Source organism: Crinia signifera, chromosome 8 (assembly GCF_055691185.1).
Source record: "Crinia signifera chromosome 8, ASM5569118v1, whole genome shotgun sequence".
Classification (NCBI taxonomy): domain Eukaryota; kingdom Metazoa; phylum Chordata; class Amphibia; order Anura; family Myobatrachidae; genus Crinia; species Crinia signifera.
This window is the reverse complement of record NC_139224.1, coordinates 125,212,894-125,229,982: the sequence shown is the minus strand read 5'-3', so window position 1 is coordinate 125,229,982 and position 17,089 is coordinate 125,212,894. Positions and strand designations below refer to the sequence as shown.

Below are 17,089 nucleotides of genomic sequence, written 5' to 3'. Positions count from 1 at the left end.
AACACCTGACTTAGAATTAAAGGGGCAGCTGTAACAGGTTACAGATAAATTAGCTCATCTGGGGTGAAAGAGAAAGCTATGATCACAGTAACAAGGGTTAATAAAAATTAACCCACAAATATACACACATACAGAGTACCACAACACTCGCCATCCCTGCGAATGGGGTGCAAACAGCACTCGCCATTCCCAGGTTGGGGTGAAAGTGGCCTGTGACCACATGCTTTAATAAATACAAATACAGGGACTCAACACTCTCCATAATGAACTAACTCACCTTAGTATACAATTAATCAAATAAATAATGGGGTTTTAGTTCATGAATTGATCAATGCATTTAAGCTTGCAGCCCATCGCCAAGGGACCCCATTTCACTGCAAGTCCTACACTAGCATTTGTTTCTCAAGAGCCTGCCAACTGCTGACACATCATAGCTAAAGTGGACATGTGTTTTTTCCTGGTTTAAAGCTCACCTGCCAAGTGCCTTATGGCTTTTAAAGATGAGGCAGTCACCTAACACAACACCTGACTTAGAATTAAAGGGGCAGCTGTAACAGGTTACAGATAAATTAGCTCATCTGGGGTGAAAGAGAAAGCTATGATCACAGTAACAAGGGTTAATAAAAATTAACCCACAAATATACACACATACAGAGTACCACAACACTCGCCATCCCTGCGAATGGGGTGCAAACAGCACTCGCCATTCCCAGGTTGGGGTGAAAGTGGCCTGTGACCACATGCTTTAATAAATACAAATACAGGGACTCAACACTCTCCATAATGAACTAACTCACCTTAGTATACAATTAATCAAATAAATAATGGGGTTTTAGTTCATGAATTGATCAATGCATTTAAGCTTGCAGCCCATCGCCAAGGGACCCCATTTCACTGCAAGTCCTACGGCAGGTGAGCTTTAAACCAGGAAAAAACACATGTCCACTTTAGCTATGATGTGTCAGCAGTTGGCAGGCTCTTGAGAAACAAATGCTAGTGTAGGACTTGCAGTGAAATGGGGTCCCTTGGCGATGGGCTGCAAGCTTAAATGCATTGATCAATTCATGAACTAAAACCCCATTATTTATTTGATTAATTGTATACTAAGGTGAGTTAGTTCATTATGGAGAGTGTTGAGTCCCTGTATTTGTATATATATATATATATATATATATATATATATATATATATATATATATATATATATATACATACAGTGCTGGAGAATAATAGGCGTCACTCCGGGGCTTCGTTGCAAAACTTGTATTTAAATCAGTGTAACCGTTACACTGATTTAAATACAAGTTTTGAAACGAAGCCCCGGAGTGACGCCTATTATTCTCCAGCACTGTACGTATGGGCTAGTCCCAGAGGAAGAAGGCACCCGGGCACCGCTATTCCTACGATAGGAGTGCCGGGCATTGTATCTCACTATTATTTATATATATATATATATATATATATATATATATATATATATATATATATATATATATATATATATATATATATATATATATATATATATATATAGTCTTATCCGGAGAATACCATATTATGTGAGTTCGGTATATTTTGCATATGTTGACATTATAACATGCTGACATGGCCAAAATGTTGACAAATTTTTAGTAATGTTTCACTAACCTTGAAGCTTAATTCTTATGCTAATGTGACATTTGATATGTTTTACATTCTGTCCATGTCAAACATTTTTTTTAAGTTTTTAATCCTATTACCAATAACTGCCAACATTCTTGTATTGACGGTTCATGCAGTAACAATTATTCACATCTGCACCAGCCCCAGCAGGCTCCATTTTGTCTGAAGCCAATAAACTCTGCAAGTCTTTGCAGTGTGGAAGGAATTGGGAAACACCGGGAGAACATGTAAAGTCCAGAACAATTGGGCCCTTATATTAAGGTGTACATGATGTGCAATTGTATATCTCGCAACATAACCCATTCCATGAGGCACAGAATGCTCTGTTCTTGGACTGTCCTCTTAGTTTATGCCTGCTATCACCTGTTTTTAACATGTTAATTGAAACGAAAGGTGTTTAAAAACGTGATAGCAATCATAAAATAACCATTTCAGTGTCATCGCTGTGAGAGATGCGCAAAGTATCTGCTATAAATACCAGCATCGATCACATTTGTTATATAAATTCAAATACAATTTTGTGTGAAAAAAAAAAAAAAGTTTATATTTCCTATGTAGGATAAACGTTACAGGTCATTATGATGAATACAAATGTTTGCTTGCCAATTTTCACACCTATTGTGACAAATTCTCTTGGCAGATTTAAGAGGGATGTTCAGGAATAGAGCATTGTGTCCCTCCTGGAGAGGGTCATATTGGGATGTATGGCAATAGTAGTGAAGCATAGATAGTCATATCTGTAAAGAAAAATCAAAGAACCAAAGGTGCCATTGAATTTGTGTTTTGGGGTTGACCCAATGGCATATATTCAATGCCGTGGGCGAGCGGTGACTGCGAGCAGGACTTTTTGCTCGCAGTCACCGCTCACCCTGTCAGTATTCAACTGACCCCCCCCTCATTCGCAAATTCCCCCTCGCTCCATTTTTTGAGCGAGGGGGAATTTGCGAATGTGCCTCCAAAAGCTGCGAGAGCCGAGGCTAATTACAGCGAGTTTGCTGCACTAGCCGCGGCTCTCGCAGTTTAGGGGAATCCTCGCGGTTCTGTGACGGCGAGGATTCCCCCGGAACGTTGCATAGTGCGAGCGGCCGGCGCGGGGGTTAAACTGCGAGGATCACTGGTTTTCTGTGATCCTCGCAGTTTAACCCCCTCGCCGGCCGCTCGCACTGGCATTGAATACTGCACAAAGGTTTAAGAGGGAAGTCCAGGAATAGAGCATTGTGTCCCTCCTGGAGAGGGTCATGTTGGGGGGTATGGCAATAGTAGTGAAGCATAGAAAGATTCATATCTGTAAAGAAAAATCAAAGAAACAAAGGTGCCATTGAATTTGTGTTTTGGGGTTGACCCAATCTCTTGGTATTTTGCATTAATGCTTGTTTTTGATTGTGAATTAAATAATATATTATAATACAGTGAAGCGTGTTTCTCAGCAGCATCGGGCTGGGAATTTTTCCAAAGCTCATCCGTAAATCCAATGCCTAGCATTCACTGTAGGGTCGAAAATAGTGTTGTATGCAGTGCACACATTTTATGCCGCCAATCCAGTAAGTAACTCAACTGTGTAGATGTATTGTGATTTACGGTACACAGTCACGCTGCCCATGCTGGGCTCACCATTTAGGATGGAGCTCACTGGAAGTTCTCTGGTAACTTTCCTTTGTTTGAACAAAAATCTCGGTAATGAAACACATCATCATTTGCAGCTTGATTCCATGGTATTTTGCAACGGGCACAATTTTAGTAAAACCAATATACATTGACTCGAGGCCATTGGTAACACACTGTAAAGTTTTTATACTGTGATTGAGTTTTATTGTGCTTTGGATACGCACATTGTTTCATATACTCAGAAAAACAAGTCCGTTAACATGATTTCAGCAGTAATAATCAGATTAAGTTGCCAAACATGAATCATGAAAAGCAGCTGTTGAAATCAGCCATTGCACTTAGCAACTTCTTTTATAATAAATAACCCAGAGAATGGCCCATAACCAAGGGTGTTTGGAAATTCCGGGACGTGCTCAAATAATTTAAGGGAAAATGCTTTTTGTCACAGAGCAAATTATCACAGTAGGGGCCTAATTCAGAGATGGACAAAGTAGCTGCGTCTTAGATACAGCTGCTGTGCTAAAATATGCTAATGCAGCAGGAGGCGTCCTGTGTAAAAACACGCCTCCTGCATGCTTGTATCCCGAAGATGCATCATCGGATTACTTGCGTGAACATTGGCCATATCAGTAACCCTTAGGTCACCCAGGATAACTAGTCAGTCTGTTCAGGCTTCTGGGGCCAGTATTTCGGCTTTAGACGATGCAAACAGTGGCCTTGATATTCCCAAAAATTGGGTTTGACTGATTGACAGGCTGCAGGCTTTTTGCCACCATATTGCGATGACACAGAGCCCAGAGTTCTGCACATGTGCAGTCCTCCTATTGTCGTAGTCTGCGGGTTTCCACACATTTATTTATCAGACCCTAGTAGTCTACTCATGAAAAACTCTTGGAGGAAATAGACACCCATGTTTTGCATATTAATCTACATTACTTTCTGTTCCCTGCAGGCGAGATCACAGAGGATAAATGCAGGTGGTCACCATAGTGGTTGAGGCGGTATTGTTGCATCATTATTTCCATATTATTATTGGTAAAGTCAAAACCGACAGGATAACAATCAAATACCTGATTTTTAGGTACCTGTGTCCAAATCCCTGGTTCTACCCAGCGTTTGCAAAGTGAAAGGGGTAACACAGAGGGCGACCTGGGTACCCTTCTTATAAGCCGGGTCGAATTGCTGGGTGGCTCGACCCGGGTTATAAGATTTTTTTTTTCCTTCACACCACACCTTGACCCTGGTCATGGGGTCAGCAACCCGGCAATAACCCGGGTCGAAAGTGCGGTGTGAAAGGGGTTTTAGTGTGCTAGGCCTAAAATGTGATATGGAATATTGGAGAAAATAAAAATACTGGAATAAAATGTTTAATTAAATCTTGTATTACAGTTCCAGATCTGTGGAGATTACTGCACTCTATTTCCTATGCTACCTGTTTACATTTGCACTGTTCCCCTTTGTTTAAATGTATCCCTATAGGTCCATACACACTGGGCAAGTTTGCCCAACATGTATGGAAAACGATGATGGGAAAATCGCTGGGCTGAAAAGGTTTCAATTTTTTTCCACCCAGGGTGGAAGAGTTTCCATAGCAGGATGCTATGGAAAGCCGTCCACTCCACTGCTCATCTGCTGGTAATACCAGCAGATGAACGACCAGGCCAGCGCTCACCTCTCGCCACTGCCCTGTACACACTGCGCAGCTTTTGAGCTAAAAGCAGGTCAGATAAGTAAACTGAGCTGCTTTCAGCTCAGTCGTCCAGTGTGTATGGGCCTTAACTCCTTATGTATATCTTTAGTGAATATCTAGCGCTGTATGGTGTTTTGTAAAAAAGAGAGAGAGGTTCTAAATCTGGTAGGCATTGTGAGATATACAATCAACAACTTCTTGAGTACTAAGGGTTTCCCATTTCAGTCGGAAGTATATGTAGCTATTATTCTAAGTAGCAGGAAGTATCTATTCTCCCCATAGCATTGTATCACCAATTATGTGCCTCATAATTTGTGTGTGATGCAGGCTTTCTGGAGTCTGTTCATGCAATTAGACTTCATCTGTAATGTACTCTGCTCTGATTCTGGATCAGGCATTATCTAATAGAGAACAATAGTACTATAATGGTAATGCTTAATTCTTCATTATGTAACCTTCCAACATTTCAATTTCCATCACAGAGACGGCATTGTGGCTATTACGATCATCAAGACTGACCAGCAACATTAAATAATTAACGTGCCCAAATAATATAAAATCCTGAAGACTAATCCAAGGCAAACCCATATCAGATTCATATAGAGTTACCATGTAATTGTATAATTGTTGCAATCTGGACATATTTAGGGTGGTATCAATGTTAGCGGCGAGGGGGTTTGTGTGGCGAGAATGGCCAGCCGCTCGCTGTATTCAATGTTCCGGGGAAATCGTCACCCTCTAAGGATGGCGAGGATTCCCCGGAACGGCGAGGTTTGCCACAAATGCAATGAGCCTGCTGCATTTTGGGGCAAGCCCTGCCGGTTTAACGGCCACACTCGTAAAAGAAACAGCAAGGTGGAAACGGAGAGTGAAGGGGACACTGTTGATTACTCTGATCGGTACTGCTCACCATATAGTTCGCCATCAGACGTTTGCCAGCACCATTTGAATATACACCTTAACCTGCATTTAACAAATTTGTAAATTTGTAAATTGACATTACGTTTGTTTTTCTTCCGATGATAAGTTTTGGAATATAAAATTCTCCTTTAAAACGTACATTTTCATATTTGGTGGATTTTAATAAGGTAAATGATATGCTCAACTGACACTAGTCCTAAGGATAAGTCTGACTTAATTGCCCCTGAGCCTCCCCAGGAGGCTCACTTACGATTTGGCACTTGATGTACCATTTTTACATGCGATAAATCGCATGTGAACTCCCAGGGAGCTGCAGCAGCAGTGGGTAGGGGTGGGCAACTTGTAGCGGCAGGTGCCAGGAGCTGCAGAAGTGGGCATCTGGTTTAAATGGGGCGGGATGCGGCAGCAGAATTTAAAAAACACTGTCCGGCTGGTTATTGGAGAATTCTCTCAGCCGACCAGTCTTTTGAAAATTATTTTTTAAATTCTGCTGCTGCTTCCCATCCCACTGCCCGGCACCAGCCACTACCAGCTGCTCGGGCACCACCCCTGTCCATAGTTGTGTTCCAGTGGTTCTTTATGGCTGGCACACACCTACGTATTGGTCACAATACATTGTGGGTGCTAAAAGTAACCCATGGTGTGCCGCAGATGGGTCCGATCCGATAGATTGAACCTGCTGCAGGTTCATTCTGTATGGTGCAACCCGCTGCACACAAGACTGCATATCGCGTCAAATGGGATGTCACGCATCCGATTTGGGTTTTGGTTTTACGTTAATCCATTTCACAAGCTTGCAATGCTAAATCTAGTGTCTAAAGCTGGGTACACATCTATACAATCCTTTTTTTTTGCAAGCGTTCGGCCGACCGTACTCCCGTCGGACCGTCCGCAAACAACAGCCGACATGCGCGTACACACCTGTACAATTTACTTGCGACGTCTGATGTACTCCCGTCCAAACAGTCGCAAGAAAAGGATTGTACCACCGTACACACTCTCCCGATTTGGGCTATTCACAATTCACATGTGACCAACATTATAATAATGGGCTGGGTTAGGGCAGCAGTCCCCCTTTTACCTATTAAAAAAAAAAAAACGGCGTGGGGTCCCCCCCACAGCCGTAACCAGCACCAGGCTAAAGGAGTCGGGCTGGTATTAAAAAATCAAGAAACCCGACAAATAGGGCTTCGCTGATTTTTTAAAACCAGCCCCAGGCTCCAGGTCCGGGGCTGGTTCCCAAAATACGGGGGACAAAATGACTAGGGGTCCCCCATATTTTAAGAACCAGCCCCAGGCACAACCAGCCAGCAGGGTAATGCCACAGCCGGGGGACACTTATGATATAAGTTCCCGCGGCCAAAGCATTCATCCCTACTGACCAGTCAGCCTGGCCAGGGGCCCTGGGGGAGTGGGGACCCCCCCAATGAAGGGGTCCCCCCCCTCCAGGACTTACCTGACCAGGCTGAAGCCTGGTACTGTCCCCGATGCCCCTGGGCGGTGGGCATCGGGCTGATGGAATGGTGTAAAAAAATAGAATACAAACTATTGTTTTTTCCTGTGGAACTATGAGTCCCAGCAAGCCTCCCCCGCATGCTGGGACTTGGAGAACCACAAGTCCCAGCATGCGGGGCATTAAAGGGCCCGCTGGCACTTGTAGTTCCACAGAAAAAAAATAGTTAAATAAATACACACTGACACATATGAAAAATAAAAGTTTAATACATACATACATTACACAAACACACTGATACTTACCTATCTTGATCCCGTAGGTAGGTCCCTGGGTCCGGTCCACTGGCTTGGTTCCGGGGCTGGTCCGGGTCCGGGGCTCCAGGGCTGAAGAGTCCGGGGTCCTGGATCCGTAGTAATCCAAATGGGTACCTGGGGAAGGAAATCCAACTCACCTGTCTTCTGGCGACCACCCCGGCATCTGCTGTTCAAGACGCGCTGCTAAAATGTAGACGCAGTAACTGGTCTATATAGAACTTTAGTCACCCTGCCGGCTGACTAAAGTTCTATATAGACGTGTTTGCGCCTACATTTTAGTCAGCCGGCAGGGTGACTATAGTTCTATATAAATGGGTTTGCGTCTAAATTTTAGGCACCCTGCCGGCTGACTAAAATTTTGACGCTAACCCGTCTATATAGAACTTTAGTCAGCCGGCAGGCTGACTAAAGTTCTATATAGACCGGTTACTGCGTCTACATTTTAGTCACCCTTTTACTAGTTTAAAAAAAACCGACGTGGGGTCCCCCCCACTGCCGTTACCAGCACCAGGCTGAAAGAGCCGGGGCTGGTATTAAAAAATCAGGAAACCAACCAGATAGGGCTTCACTGATTTTTTAAAACCAGCTCCAGGTCCGGGGCTGGTTCCCAAAATACGGGGGACAAAATGACTAGGGGTTCCCCGTATTTTAAGAACCAGCCCCAGGCCAAACCAGCCAGCAGGGTAATGCCACAGCCGGGGGGAGACTTTTTATACAAGTCCCCCCGGCCAAAGCATTCATACCTGTGACCGGTCAGCCTGGCCAGGGGTCCTGGGGGAGTGGGGACCCCCCCAATAAAGGGGTCCCCCCCCTCCAGGACTTACCTGACCAGGCTGAAGCCTGGTACTGTCCCCGATGCCCCTGGACGGTGGGCATCGGGCTGATGGAATGGTGTAAAAAAATAGAATAAAAACTATTGTCTTTTCCTGTGGAACTATGAGTCCCAGCAAGCCTCCCCCGCAGGCTGGGACTTGGAGAACCACAAGTCCCAGCCTGCGGGGCATTAAAGGGCCCGCTGGCACTTGTAGTTCTACAGTAAAAGAAAGAGTTAAATAAACACACACTGACAACACAGAAAAATAAAACTTTAATACAAACATTACACACACACATACTGATACTTACCTATCTTGATCCCGTAGGTAGGTCCCAGGGTCCGGGTCTCCAGGGCTGAAGAGTCCGGGGTCCTGGATCCGTAGTACTCCAAAGGGGTACCTGGGGAAGCAAATCCTACTCACCTGTCCTGTCCACCCCGGCATCTTCACTTCAAGACGCGCTGCTCCCGGCTTCTGTGGTACCGCTCTGCCTCCGCTGTATACTAGAGATGCAGAGGTCCTTCTCCCTCGGCGTCTCTCCTCAGAATGATTTCTGGCCAATCAGGAGCCGACTTTCTCGGCTCGTGATTGGCCAGAAATCATTCTGAGCAGAGACGCCGAGGGAGAAGGACCTCTGCATCTCTAGTATACAGCGGAGGCAGAGCGGGTACCACAGAAGCCGGGAGCAGCGCGTCTTGAACAGCAGATGCTGGGGTGGTCGCCAGAAGACAGGTGAGTTGGATTTCCTTCCCCAGGTACCCATCTGGATTACTACGGATCCAGGACCCCGGACTCTTCAGCCCTGGAGCCCCGGACCCGGACCAGCCCCGGAACCAAGCCAGTGGACTGGACCCAGGGACCTACCTACGGGATCAAGATAGGTAAGTATCAGTGTGTTTGTGTAATGTATGTATGTATTAAACTTTTATTTTTCATATGTGTCAGTGTGTATTTATTTAACTATTTTTTTTTCTGTGGAACTACAAGTGCCAGCGGGCCCTTTAATGCCCCGCATGCTGGGACTTGTGGTTCTCCAAGTCCCAGCATGCGGGGGAGGCTTGCTGGGACTCATAGTTCCACAGGAAAAAACAATAGTTTGTATTCTATTTTTTTACACCATTCCATCAGCCTGATGCCCACCGCCCAGGGGCATCGGGGACAGCACCAGGCTTCAGCCTGGTCAGGTAAGTCCTGGAGGGGGGGGACCCCTTTATTGGGGGGGTCCCAACTCCCCCAGGGCCCCTGGCCAGGCTGACTGGTCAGTAGGGATGAATGCTTTGGCCGCGGGAACTTATATCATAAGTGTCCCCCGGCTGTGGCATTACCCTGCTGGCTGGTTGTGCCTGGGGCTGGTTCTTAAAATACGGGGGACCCCTAGTCATTTTGTCCCCCGTATTTTGGGAACCAGCCCCGGACCTGGAGCCTGGGGCTGGTTTTAAAAAATCAGCGAAGCCCTATTTGTCGGGTTTCCTGATTTTTTAATACCAGCCCCGGCTCCTTCAGCCTGGTGCTGGTTACGGCTGTGGGGGGGACCCCACGCCGTTTTTTTTTTTTTTAGTCAAAGCTAGAACGCCCACATGGGCGTTCCAGCTTTGTCAGTATAGTCGCAAGGACGGCAGCATATCGGTCGGACGTGCGTACACACTGCACTTTTGTACCGATATGGGGCCGTCCTGTCGGATGAAAATTAAACTGCAAAGAACCATCGACCGACCGAGTATGGACGGTCAAGACAGTTTTTTGCCGTTTATCGGTCGGTAGGGACAGTGTACACACCTATACAATTGAACGGCTGTCCGACCCAGAACGGAAGAACGGCCCGACAATTGTATATATGTGTACCCAGCTTTAGATTTGTTACTGTTTTGCATGTCAAGGTGATGCAGCTTATCTGTCACACAGCACACACTTTCAATACAGATGCAGAGACTCACACACTGATATGTAAACTGCATAAGATAAACATAATACTTCGGAAATGACTTATGGTGCTAATGTATCACTGAGTGACTTCATTGTTGTGTTAAACGGAAGCAGCCATTGCTAATTATGACAGAACAATACAGAGTCTGGAAGGGTTAATTGGAACTCCTGCTGTCCCATTTTATCCCATTGTGTTTTGTGGTTGCTGGCGAAAAATAACCGGAAACCTGCAAACAAACTTAGAAGCATAAACGCTCCTCTTCTGTAAGATAACTGGATGAGCTTTGTTTTTCCTGCCTGGGTTTATCCACTAAAGGGACGTTATACTGAAACGATATTCGGGAATTTTTATGGCTAATTTATTCTAATATTTTGCCATCTATGGGTAAAGCAGATTCAACTCTTTCAATATTACTAATATGCCAGGAACACTGGGGGGGGGGGGGGAGGGAGCAGACAGGCAACACTAGCTGCAGGTAAGGAGGCCTGAAGGCAAGAAGTGAGGATGGCCAGGACAATAAGGAGCAGGTAGAGTGTGGCCTCTGTACTAGGTTTTGCAGGACGGAATGCTTTGATGAACAGGTGGGATCCCTAGTGATCCAGACTAACAATAGGGCAGATGGGACCACAGCTCCAGGCCTCCACATAATAATAGGCCCATGATCAAAACAAATAAGAGAGCCATTTCCCTAGCTAGGTACAGCTAGCCATCAATTAGACATATAAAATGGTATTTTCTTTACAAAATGAGCCAATGTTCTGTTTTTTACATTTTTAGGTGAAGGGGCCATAGTTCCAGTACAGTAGTGTTCAGATGAATGATTTAGAATGGAGTTGGGTGTACCATAAAATGGGAAGGGGTGTGTGCTATGCATACAGCAATTATTGGGAAGTAATGGAAGTTAAGGAAGGCTAAAATTGTACAAAGTGAATGCGAGCATGGAGGCTATTAGTTAATCAGACTGGGAGTTCAGTGTTCAGGTAGTGCAGTCTGCAGGTGCAGGTTGTAGTGGGTTAGGTAACTCCGTTTGCTGTCCTTCTGTTTCTTTCCATTTACACAACACCCAAACCACATTGTCTGCATCCTCCTGGCAGTGATGTAAAGGTACAGGGGAGGTGCCAGACCAGGAAAGGTAGCAGCACCAGAACCGTGTAGCGCCAACCTTTCCTAGGAGAAACAACCAAATCAGAATCCGCTTTATTGGCCAGGTATACTTGCGTATACTTGGAATTTTTTTCAGTAACAGTGCAGTATCAAGCAGGGAACACTTGGGGAAGATAGGAAGGGCACAACATACATCACAAATTTCTCGTAAATAGAAAGTTCAAATTAGAATATGGTGCGTTCGGAGTTGTTTAGTTGTTGGACAGCTATTGGGAAGAAGTTTTTCCTTGTTCTTGTCGTCCTTGCTGGGATGGACCTATAGTGCCTGCCTGACAGAAGGGGTTCAAACAGGCTGTGGCCAGGGTGAAGCTTGTCTGCCGAGATCTTTCCGGCACGCTTCTTGACCCTTGTTAGGTATAGTTCTTGGACCATGGGGAGGTCCGCCCCGATGATCTTTTCTGCCGTCCTCACCACCCTTTGTAACTTTTGTCTGTCATTCTCCTTTGCTCCTTCATACCAGATTGTGATCGAGGAGCATAGAACAGACTCTACTATGGCTGTGTAGAATATGAGCAGCAGCTCCTGCTGGATGCTGAATTTCTTGAGTTGCCTCAGGAAGAACATAGGAGACACAGTAGCCTCTCACAAAGGCCTGTGCTGGCAGTCCACTATAGACCTACTTGCCTCATTTCAGGGAGATTATATTATAGTCTGTATAGAATGCTCCTCCCAAAGGACATGTCTAGCCCCACCTATGAGCAGGTCTATGTAAAGGCTTGCTGATCATATGTATATGTCCAGTGTCTGTGTGTCTCAGAAATACTGCCATCTGTTGGAAGCAAGTGAAACATCTTTCTCTCACACACATGCACAAATATAAAGGCAATCACGAGGTCGCAGACTAGCTTTCGAAGCATTTGCTTTGAGCAGGCTTAATAGTATTTCCATATAAACATTAGTAACCATATATTTGTGTAAATTTGCCAAGTATTGATGCCAACATTTCCACCTGAAATAAGCCATTTCTTGTTTGCAACTATTCGCTGTGGTTTTTTTCTTCTTATTTAGCATAATATACATCATACATGTGACATCTATGTCATCAATTCAAAATGCATCTGGACTTTGTGTTAAAACAATCCTAAGCATCTATTCCTTGCCGGGTTGACTGAAATACCATACACCTATAGACCTATTTTGTAACATATTCTCGTTGTGCGCACTGGGCTGCCTGCAGCTTGTAAGCCGTACCTATATTGTTTTCCATACCCGCACAGTAACATATTGTTATAGGCAATAAATACTGCACTTTTACCATGTTTAGACTGCTTTTATCATCAGCTCTCCAGCAAATGTGTGACCCCCTCAGGACAATGACAGAGTGGAATGGATGAATTTTCTGCCTTGCTTTTAAGATTGTGATATTCAATTATATATATTTTTTTACAGGACAATGATTCCAGTCACGGAGTTTCGTCAGTTCTCAGAACAGCAGCCGGCATTCCGAGTCCTGAAGCCTTGGTGGGATGTGTTCACCGATTATCTCTCTGTGGCCATGCTCATGATAGGAGTGTTTGGCTGTACGCTGCAGGTATTTATTATTGTACTTGTGATCTGTATTACTGAATGTGTCCTAACGCCTCTGGAAGGATGGAAACAAAGTGTCTGACCCTAGTATGTTACCAATAATTGATGGTGGCGCTCAAACCTGGATTTGCCGGCTGCTAAGTCGAGTGAGTCCCAACTCAGAGAATAATAAATAAAGCTTGGTGACCAGCGCTCAGGCACTAACATTCATATGATATAGTGTGCGTGTACTATATACGTAATATGATGGACAAGTCTATGAGCCAGTGTATAAATGAAAAGTTATTTATTAAAGCGGAGTAAAAAGACAAGAGAAATGACTGCAATGTTCTGCTCTGTGTAGCAGCAGCTGTTGATAGCCGGGGAAGGGCTAAAGGGCACAGCGTGCTGTTGACAAAGTCTCCTGTACGGGATAAGTGCAGTCAGGTGGGGGGGGGGGTGATGCTGGGTGGGGGCAAGTGGGGGGTCGGGGAAGCACAGTTCGGTGGTACTGGGTTTGGGCGGTGCCCAGATAGTCCCGGACTGGCAATGCAGGAGTTAGACAGCTGGATGCCCACAGCGGGGGGAGTACAGTTCTGGGTCAAGGAAGGTGTCAGGGTGTCGTCGAAGGCTGGCGTCCCAAGCACCTCCGGCGGTGCACCGTGCACGTACCTGATACCCGTACTTGGTCTTCTCCCGTCTGGAGGGTCCTCGGCGATGTCCACGGCTTGGAGACTGTACCGGCGTCTGCTGTAGGGGAGGACGCCGGCTGTCAATCCACGCCGCTTCTACAACAATCAGCCGCACTTCCGGGTTCTGCGGGGATCGCGTAATCGGAGGTGCGAGCTGGTTGGTGGAGCAGGGTGGGCTCGACTCCTGAGTAGGAGGAGACTTGGAGGCTTGTAGAATGGTGTTGTGTAGATGGATCCAACGCGTTTCTGCCCTTGTGGGGCCTTTCTCAAGGATACATGGGGTTGCTGGTGAGCCTGGTTTATAGGGGTTGTTGGTCACTCCCCCTTGGTGGGTGGTGGCCATAGGTACCCGGCGCTGTCAATCAGGGAGGTTGTACAGTCAGCTGATTGCACGGGGTTCTGTGTCAGTTTCATCTCTGTGCAGCAAGAATTATAATGCACTGTGTGAATATGGATACTGGAGGTACTGTTCTGTGTGGGGTGATTAGCCTATGGATGATGCCATATATCATCTAGAGGTTGTTCCCAGGTTAAAATCTATGTTCAGCCCTTTAGGTGCTAGTGTCTGTAGTTGGAAAATCCAGAACAGTTCCCTTCTGTCAAGTTGTTGGGCAAAGTCCCCTCCCCTCCAGTTTCTCTTAGGTGCTTCTATGATGGTAAATTCCAATCCCTTGGGATTGGAGTGATGTTTTGCTTTGAAATGTGAGGACACACTATGCTGTTCAAAACCTCTTTTAATGTTCCTCACATGTTCATAAAGTCTGGCACTCAAAGACCTAACAGTTCTACCCACATACTCTAGTTTGCAGGGACATCTCAAAAGGTATATGATACCTGTAGTGTTGCATGTAAAATGTTCCCTATGTGTGAATGTCCTGTCTATAGTTGTGGAGTACCAGGTCATCTGTTTTTTGGTGGTCAGGTCTTTGCATGCTTTGCACCCTGAGCATCTCCCACAATAAAAGAAGCCCTTACTGTCGGTCAGGGTCGTTTGTTTAATGGATGTGGGTTTTAAGTGATTTTTGGTCAGTTTTTGTTTCAGGTCAGGGGCTTTTCTGAAAACTACTGTCGGTCTGTTTTGTATGTGCGTAGTGAGGTCAGGGTCTTCGCATAGGATGTGCCAATGTCGGTTTAGAATTTTTTTGAGCGGGTCAGCTGCTTGGTTATATTGGGTGATGAAGAGTATTTTACTGTTGTCTGTGGTTTTGTTTTTGTCTTTGACTATCAATGTCTCACTACGTTCCATTTTAAGTATGTCTTGTTGTGCTTTTGTCACTAATGCTGGGTCATAGTTCTTTTCTAGGAATTGTTGTCGCATTTCTATCGATTGTAGTTCATAGTCAGATGTTTTGGAGCAATTACGTCTTAACCTGTGAAATTGTCCTTTTGGTATGTTACTGAGCCAGGGTTTGTAATGTCCACTGTTGTATAAAATATAGCTGTTTACATCTACATTCTTTTTGTATGTTTTGGTGTGTATTGTGTTCTGGTCTATGTATATCTCCAAATCTAGGAATTGGACTGATGTCTTGCTGAAGTGTGTGGTGAATTTTAAGTTTCTATTGTTTTCGTTCAGTTGATGTGTGAATTGGTTAATGGAATCTTCTGAGCCTCTCCAAATGAATATGATGTCATCTATATATCGCCGCCATAGGATCAAGTTGGCGCTCCAGTCATGCTCACCCCAAATATGGTCCTCCTCCCACTTGCCCATAAAGAGGTTTGCATAACTGGGCGCCACTTTTGATCCCATGGCGGTCCCGGTGGTCTGTAGATAGAATGCATTGTCGAACCAAAAGTAGTTGTGTAGTAAAATGTAGTCTAGGGATTTGATGATAAAGTCTATGTGTTCTGGCGGTAGTTGTGATGCTGTTTCTAGGAAGTGTCTGGTGCTGTTGAGACCTTGTTTGTGGTTAATTATTGTGTACAGTGACGTGACATCACTGGTTGCCAACCAGTAATCATCACTCCAGGTTGTGTGTTGTAGTGTGTTGAGGATGTCAGTGGTGTCGCGGATGTAGGATGGAAGGTTTTTAACAATGTCTTGAAGGAAGTTATCTGTGTACTGTGCTAGATTGGCTGAGAGTGAATTGATCCCAGAGATGATGGGCCTACCTGGTGGGTTGTGTGGGTCTTTATGGAGTTTGGGTAAATAGTAGAATACCGGTATGATGGGGTGGTCTGTCTTGATAAATGTGTGTTCTGCTTTGTTCAAAATGCCTAGTCGTTTGCCATCATCTAGAAGTGTGTCTAGTTCTTTTTTGAAGTCAATTGTGGGGTCTCCCTTCAGGTAGAGGTAGGTGCTTGTGTCTCCTAAAATTTTATAGGATTCTTTTATGTAGTCTGTTGTGTTCAATATCACAATGCCCCCCCCCCCTTATCTGCTGGTTTGATGACTATTTTGTTGTTGTTCTCTAGTTCTGTAATGGCTTCTCTTTCCCGTCTGGTGAGGTTGGGTTTGTGGGTCCTAGTGTTTTTGAAGTCAAGTGTGTCGAGATCTCTGCTTACCAGTGTTTCAAATGTTTTGATATGGTGGCTTTTTAAATGAGTGGGGTTGAAGTTGGATTTGGGTTTGAGCGTGGTATGCTGGTATTTATCAGTACTGTCTTGGTGATTTCTGACTATGGGGTTAGAGTTGAAGTATTTTTTAATGCAGAGTTTCCTCGTAAATGAGTGTAGGTCGCACATGATGTTAAATTTATTGGGTTTGTTATTGGGTGCGAATTTGAGGCCTTTGGTCAGTAAGGTTTCTTGTTCTGAAGTTAGTGTCGTATCGCTGAGGTTGAAGATTGGTGTGCTGTTGTGTGGTTGTCGTCTGTCTGGATCAGGTCTGTTTGTGCTTTCTGTTTTTTTGTGGTTCTTGGAACCTCCTCTACATCCTCGTCTGGTTCTATGTGTCTCTTTTTGGTTCTGGGGGTCATGGTTGTCTGTTCTGTCAGGCAGGTCTTTCGACCTGCCTCTGTATCTAAAAAATGGTCCGCCCATGTGCCCTCACTTGTATGTGTTTCAATGGATTGTTTTGATTGTGCAGAAGGAAGTGGGATATCTGCTGTGATTTTGGTCTGCTGTTGATAATCCCTTAGTGTGGTAACCCACCCTTCGTCAAAAGATAATTTGGCCAAGTCGTTGTACTCTATGTCCTCGTCAATGTCATGTATGGAGAAGGAGGTATCGGTGCTACTGTCTGTGGAATTCTCAGTGAGTAGGCTGTTGTTGTGTTCTGTGGTCTGGGTGTCCTTTTGCGTGGTTTTGGGGTGATTTTGCACAATGGAATTGATCTTGTGGATCTTTGTCATGTACTCTTGGTACGTTTTACCTGTATTTTTATACAAAGGTCTGT

General features: G+C 44.9%; 1 protein-coding gene across 1 annotated transcript in view; it reads left to right on the top strand.

Moving 5' to 3' along the window:
* LRRC8C (leucine rich repeat containing 8 VRAC subunit C) overlaps positions 1-17,089 on the top strand; it is a 60,293-nt gene that overhangs the window by 30,807 nt on the left and 12,397 nt on the right. Inside the window, exon 2 of the mRNA XM_083157135.1 lies at positions 12,941-13,082. Coding sequence (XP_083013261.1) covers positions 12,945-13,082 — 138 coding nt within the window. The 5' untranslated portion in view covers positions 12,941-12,944. The remainder of the gene's footprint in view (positions 1-12,940; positions 13,083-17,089) is intronic.